The 7,163-nt window shown below is 35.3% G+C and overlaps 1 protein-coding gene across 1 annotated transcript; it reads left to right on the top strand.

Moving 5' to 3' along the window:
- Positions 1-4,569: 4,569 nt before the first annotated feature.
- On the top strand, positions 4,570-6,863 carry LOC124397195 (integumentary mucin A.1-like). The gene is made up of 2 exons (XM_046866723.1): positions 4,570-4,674; positions 5,596-6,863. The coding sequence occupies exons 1-2, from the start codon at positions 4,615-4,617 to the stop codon at positions 6,379-6,381; spliced, it is 846 nt and encodes a 281-aa protein (XP_046722679.1). The 5' UTR covers positions 4,570-4,614; the 3' UTR covers positions 6,382-6,863.
- The last annotated feature ends 300 nt before the right edge of the window (positions 6,864-7,163 follow it).

Here is a 7,163-nt window from a genome sequence, read left to right as displayed (position 1 = left end):
GACAAGCACAAACCAGAGCCAACAAACAAATGGCTTAAGACTATATTAGCTCATTCAGAAGATAGATCTAAATCCTAACAAACACCTGTGAAATGACTTAAAGATCTGAAACATTTTGGTAAGAAAGAGGAAGAAAGATGTGTTAAAACGGCAGACTCTTTTCTCAAAAAAACACCGAATTACATCTTACAGGCAAAAGCTGCTTTAACAATGTATTAAGTAAGGGGTGTGTATACTTATGAACACAGATTATTGAATGTTGTTTTCGTTCTTGACAGTGCATCACCACTATCAATGTCGCCCCACCACAACAATTCTATCAACAACCACTATTATGCCATTAACCCCAGCTGGGATGATCTCTGCCTACCACGCAGAGACTTTTACCTCCACCATGATGACATCTTCGGCCAAAGTGATGGTATCTCTTATTTAGAATTTTTGGTGATGTCACACACTTCACCTCACCCTGCTCACCAGCAGCCATGATACTCAACTAAAACTTCTAGAACAGGTTCAGGTCCGAAGCTGCTGAAGAATTACTTTACTATACATTACTATATATAGAATTACATTACAATGTTTTAAAGTTAATACATTTTCTTGTGTAATTTATGAGTTTACATTTACACATACAGTATAATCCTGTATAAATGAATATCATTATCTACTGTAATAATTTGGAGTCAACTGTGTTTTGTACAGCAATTATATCATCAGGGGTTTTGATACTCTACCTCTGAATTTACCTCTGTATTTTTTTGTCTATGTAGAGTATAATTACAAGTTAATTTATAACGCAGATGTAGATAACGAAGAGATCTGAAAAACAGAGAACAAAAAACATACATAACAATTACCCAGACATTGAAATTGAGCACAGGGGTCTGACATTAGCACTGGATCTTCATAACACTGTTCCAGATCAGGTTATAGCAATTTTATGAGGTAACTTTTTGCTGTATAAGCAGAAATGTCAGAGTAACGGGGTAAAAAATGAAAACTAAGTGAACTGTTTGCTCAGAATTTAGCAGCAATGCTAAGACATTTATTTTTCTTAAGTTCAGAACATTCAGGAAAAGAAAGAAAAAACCTGAAAACAAATAAAAAAGAGATCAATATTCTCCCACCAATATAACTCACCATATCAATATTCAGATGAACATTTGTGAAGTAATTTCTTGTTCTCCAACGTCCATTTATTCTCATAATAGGAACAAATAGAGTGGTGTGATCAAATGAGGGGATCATCCTCACTGAGTTCCCCACCCTGCAGTCCATTTATATTAAGCAGTACTGGACAGGAAGATAATGAAGGACCTCAGCCATCCAAACAATGAACTACTGTATTTACTGCAGGAAATTTTTTTCATTTCCTGAAAGCCAATAATAGAGAGCATGAATAGGAGCTTCAACCAGGAGAACAGCAAGGCCTGAAAAACCTGGATTTACTACACAATATTTACTACCTCATCCTGCCTTTTTGCACAATATACCTACACTTACATTACAATCACACATTTCAGTCTTATAGATCATGATTTTTTTGTTTTGTTTAAATATTTTGTTCTTAAAAGTTTGAATCCCTCCATCATTTATTCTATTTAAAATCTATTAGCTTAGCACAGAAACTTGAAATTGCTGCAAAAATAAAAATTAATCCCAGAATGCAACGTGCTCTACAATATGATACAGTATCAGTGATGAAGACTGAAAACTAAACTAAAACAAATCTACTGTATAATTATAGTCCCTCTGTAAATGTAGCATATTGCTGTTTTATAAAAATGTAATGTATTACAGTTAGAAAGGAGCTGAAATTAAAGTTAACCCTTAAAGAATACATGATAAACAGAGACAATAGGGGCTGATTATAATTTTCATTGATGATGAGGAAGTGAGAAACCTGAAGGTAACAGACAGAGCAAAATCCTCTTGTGACCTGAAAGGGTGTGTCCAGTCTGATGATGCTTACCTAGAAGCTCTGAAGTTCTAATAGTCTTCTGTGATGCTGGTAACTCAATATTTACCAGCAAACCTCTACTAAGCACTGCTTTATGTTCGTAGTTTCTACGCCATGAAGTTACTAAGATTGGAAATATGTCTCTTGGCCCTGTTGGCTTTCACAACAGCACAGGTATGTCTGATTTTAACCATTATTTAATAGGATCTATATCTATATCTCTATTTACTTACTTGTTTATTTTTACAATGTCCATTTAATATGATCAAATTTGTTATTCTGTTGAATATAAAAAATGTAAAATTATAAACAATTTGGTTTTAATTTACAAATGTATAACTTTTCCTAACTTTTAAATTACATTAGCATTACGTCTCATTTCACAGACCACTGGTTTACAGTTTTTTAGCAGCAAATTTACAGTAGTTTTACTCACTGGATTTTGGATAATAGGTCTCAAAACTTTACAAAGTGAGATGTTTCAGTTTAAAAATACTGCAATTACAAAACCTTACAATCTACAATCAGTTTAAGATCCAACAGATTTAAGTATAAATTCTGCAATTCATTTTTTGCATTGCATTTATGTAGAATTGTTACATATTTAAAAAACTCCCTAGTCTCAGCCCTTATTTCTCTAGAATGCAAAATGAAATTACAAGAGGAGATCAATTTATCATGACAAATATCCAAAGTCAGTGATGCAATATTTTGAAGATAATTAAAGTTATTAACCTAGTATTAAACTAGTTTTCATTTCAGACAATGTTCTATATAAAACATAATTACCTGTAATTAAAAAAATACAAAATTCTTTATAGAACTCAGATACCACCACAAAAACGCCTGAGACCCTTACCACAACTGGTTCTCCAGGAACTGTTGACACCACCACAGTGATGCCAAATAGTGACATCACCACCACCACCACCACCACCACCATGCTGCCTAAGAATGAAACCACTACATTGATGCAGGAGAACATCACCAACACCATAATGCTGTCTTCCACCCCCACTGCAATGGCATCTACCACCACTTCCATGATGCAGTCTACCACCACCTCCATGATACAATCCACCACCACTGCCATGCCAGCTTCCACAACTACCACAAAGCCATTCACAACCACCACTTCCATGCCATCTTCCACCACTACCACAAAGCCATCCCAAACCACCACAAAGCCATTCACAACCACCACTTCCATGCCATCTTCCACCACTACCACAAAGCCATCCACAACCACCACAAAGCCATCCACAACCACCACTTCCATGCCATCTACCATCACAGCTTCTAAAACTACCATGGTGACCCAAATCAGCACCACCACCAAAACGCAGTCTAGTTTTTCCAGCAATGCATCACCCACATACACCAGCACCAACACAACCGTCCCTCACAACAGCAGCCCAGGTGTGAAAGCTGTGCTAATAATGTGTGTTATACCTCTTCTGTTTGATCTTCTGTGAAAAAGAAATCATGAAATGCACAGAAAATTGTTAAAAACACAGGATTTTTATTTTATTTTAAATCTATTAAGACAACGTATTTATTTTGTGTAGAAGTTAGTGATTAGAGCTTTATTAGATCCAATTTCATATAAATTAATAAATATTAAAGTGTTTATATTTGTATGTATCTCACTGTATAAATGTATTTGCTTTCTGAAAATTATTTAAGAAACATGTTTAGAAAAATAATTCCATTATTGTAATGATAAAATGAAGCCATGTATGTTCATTATAAATTGTATTCTATTAATAAACTCAAATTCATATTTCCAAGGTCCATTTGGGTTCTATAACATTTCTGGCTCCTCTTTGAAATACTTTGTGAATTTCCACCTGATCTTCTGATTCCTCCAGCTAATGAGAGATTTGCATGTTTCTATAAATATTTCTACTCTGAGTCTTTTTGAAGCAGTGGATTGTGAGACCTTCACCCATGCACTGTTAATGTTAGTGATGTTAACGACTGTACTTTTTTTTTTTTCTTCACAGCTCTCCTAATTTTTTCTTTTATCGACTGCAGTTGTTCATCTTGGCTGATATGTTCCATGTCTGGTTTTTCCACAGTGATGATGCAGGGTTTAAATGATATGCACCGTGTCCTTATCTCTGTACTGATGTTATTTTGGAGAGGTGTGAACTGTTCGCCAGCAGATGGCTCACAATCATCTAGTTTCTCATCATCCTGCTTACCAGTTATGATACTCTGCACACAGAAACCCAAAAGTGTCCTGAATAATTTTATAACAGACATAGAAATATTTATTTTTACTAAAAGAGAATGTCAGTTAAGTTGATCTCCATTCCATCACTACAGTTAGAATGTACTGCTAGATACTTCTGGGGATTACAGTTGAGGAATCCAGATGTATATTTTTCATAACTTGATAATATTGAAAGTAATAATATTTAAAGAATAAATGAGCCTCAGATGATTATTTTCATGAATAATGAGGAAGAGAGGAACCTGGGAGAACAGACAGAACAAAATCCTCTTGTGACTTTAAGATCACGTCAGGGTGTGTCCAGTCTGATAGTGCTTACGTAGGGGATCTAATATCTTCTCTGATGCTTGCAGCTCAGTGTTCACAACTGAACCTCTCTTAAGCATTACTTTATCTTCTTGATTTCTATACCATGAAGTTACTAAGTTTGAGAATTTGTCTCTTGGCCCTAGTGGCTTTTTCATCATCACAGGTACGTTTGGTCTGAATTAGTGCACCATTATTTGACAGGATCTACCTCTCTCTTCTTTTCTACATAATAGATTTCATTTACAAATGTGTAACATTTCTCAACTTTGACATGACATTCGCGTTGTCTCACTTCACAGGGAACTTGTTTACAGTTTTTTTTTGCAGTAAATTGATTTAAGTTATTGTTTACGAGTTTGGATGATGCCTCTGTGGAAAAAAGACTACGATTTAAAAAAAAATCTTAAAATCTACAATCACAGTTTAAAGCTTACAAATATGAGTATACATTTTGCAATTCATCATTTTTATATTACATGCATGTATAAATATTTGACATATATGAAAAACTTCAGACCTTAATGCATTAAAATGCTTGATGATTTTCAATGTTGCAACCCAGACATTTTTCTTTCTAAAGCTAAATTAAAAAAATTAAATAAAAGACATTGAAGAAAATGTTATCCAATTATCCAGTTTCCACTTCCAGACAAGTTCTCTATGAAATATAAGTACAGTAATCCCCCGCTTTACCTCGATTGGAATCTCGCACCTGATTTATGCATTTATTTATGCACCTGAATTGCATTTGTCATATAATTATTTAGTTTAGCTGATAGTTTAGCTGATTTTCCTGTTTTCTCGCGGAGAGCACCATAGACCAAAACACTTATAGGGAATTGTTTTTATTTAAAATAATTACAAATTTTTAATAAAAATATAATTACTGTAACAACTGCTTTCTGTGTGTGTTTAAAGTGTGTGGGAGGATGATTTACGGGTTAAACAATAAAAAAAAGCATTTTTGAGGTTGGCGTCTGTTTATCTGGGTTTTTCGTTTATCGTGGGGGGGTTTAGAACGTTACCACCGTGATAAACAGGGCATTACTGTACTTGTTGAATATTTAAAACAAGTTTATTATAGGAGTCAGACACCACCACAGAGATGCCCGAGACCACCACAGTGATGCCTGAGACCACCACAGAGATGCCTGAGACCACCACAGTGATGTCTGAGACCACCACAGAGATGCCTGACACCACCACAGTAATGCCTGAGACCACCACAGTGATGCCTGACACCACCACAGACACACCTGAGACCACTATTATGCTTGAGAACAACCCTACCACACTGATACCAGATAGTGACACCACCACTGTAATGCTGGAGGTTGACACCAGCCTGATATCAGAGAACATCACTACTTTGATGCCAGAGAATGAAACCACCTCCATGATGTTGGAGATTGAAACCACCACTGTGATGCTAGAGAATGGGACCACCACGATGATGCCATTTTCCACCACCACTGCACTGGCATCTACCACCACCATGGTACAATCTGCCACCACTGCCATGTCATCTACCACCATAAAGCCATCCACAACCACCACAAAGCCACCCACAACCACCACTTCCATGCCATCTACCACCACTACCACAAAGCCATCCACAACCACCACAAAGCCATCCACAACCACCACTACCATGCCACCTACCACCTCTACCATGCCATCTACTACCACAACATCTGAAACTACCATGGTGACCCAAATTAGCACCACCACCAAAACGCACTCTGTTTTTTTCAGCAATGCATCACCCACATACACCAGCACCAACACAACCGTCCCTCACAACAGCAGCCCAGGTGTGAAAGCTGTGCTAATAATGTGTGTTATACCTCTTCTGTTTGATCTTCTGTGAAAAAGAAATCATGAAATGCACAGAAAATTGTTAAAAACACAGGATTAACATTTGACTTGAAATCTGTTGTGACAAAAAAGTCACAAAATGAATTAATTAAATTATTAAAAATTATATACATTAATATTTTTGTGTCACTGTATAGATTTATTTGCTTCCTGAAAAAAAGTAACATTTTTAATGACAATGGACTCTATAAAGTTTTTCGTGCAATTTAATATAAAGTTCGGGGGAATAAAAATGTACAAAAATGTGCACCTCAATATTTAAAAAATATTTATTGTATTTAAATATATTTTGGATCATAAGCAGATCTTTTCCTTTTCCACATTTTGGCCTTTCCATCACTTTGGTAGAGTTTCATTTTGTTTCTAGAGCTTTTGTGGCTCATTTTGTATCTACTGATTCCAAAACAACTGGATTAATATGTGATTAAGTTCATCAGAATCTTTTTAGTTCTTTTGTGATTAGAAAGGGGGTGATTAGAGTGTAATTTCTTTTAAAGAATATTGAGAGAACATTTAATTGTTTGCTATGTATTTAATAAAAACTCTTCTGATTACATTTGTTTGTTTTTTCTCTGTATCACTAAGATGCACATCAAATAATAAGACATCTAAAACACACTGTATATATAGTTATTACCAGTGGTGTGCGGTCATGGTCAGTAAATCCTTCTCTTCTTGCCTAAACACCACCAGAAGCACTGATCTACATTTACAACCTAAATTCTAATATTTCTTCCATGAAATTTTAATAATTTATTCCCATCAGTTTATTCT

The sequence above is a fragment of the Silurus meridionalis genome, chromosome 14 (assembly GCF_014805685.1).
Source record: "Silurus meridionalis isolate SWU-2019-XX chromosome 14, ASM1480568v1, whole genome shotgun sequence".
Taxonomy (NCBI): domain Eukaryota; kingdom Metazoa; phylum Chordata; class Actinopteri; order Siluriformes; family Siluridae; genus Silurus; species Silurus meridionalis.
Note: the sequence above shows the minus strand (reverse complement) of the source record. Positions and strands in the feature narration are given on the sequence as shown.

Coding starts and splice junctions, on each gene's coding strand:
- LOC124397195 (XM_046866723.1), top strand. CDS start 4,615: ATGAAGTTACTAAGTTTGAGAATTTGTCTCTTGGCCCTAGTGGCTTTT. Junction 4,675..5,595: donor TGGCTTTTTCATCATCACAG/GTACGTTTGGTC, acceptor AGTTTATTATAG/GAGTCAGACACCACCACAGA.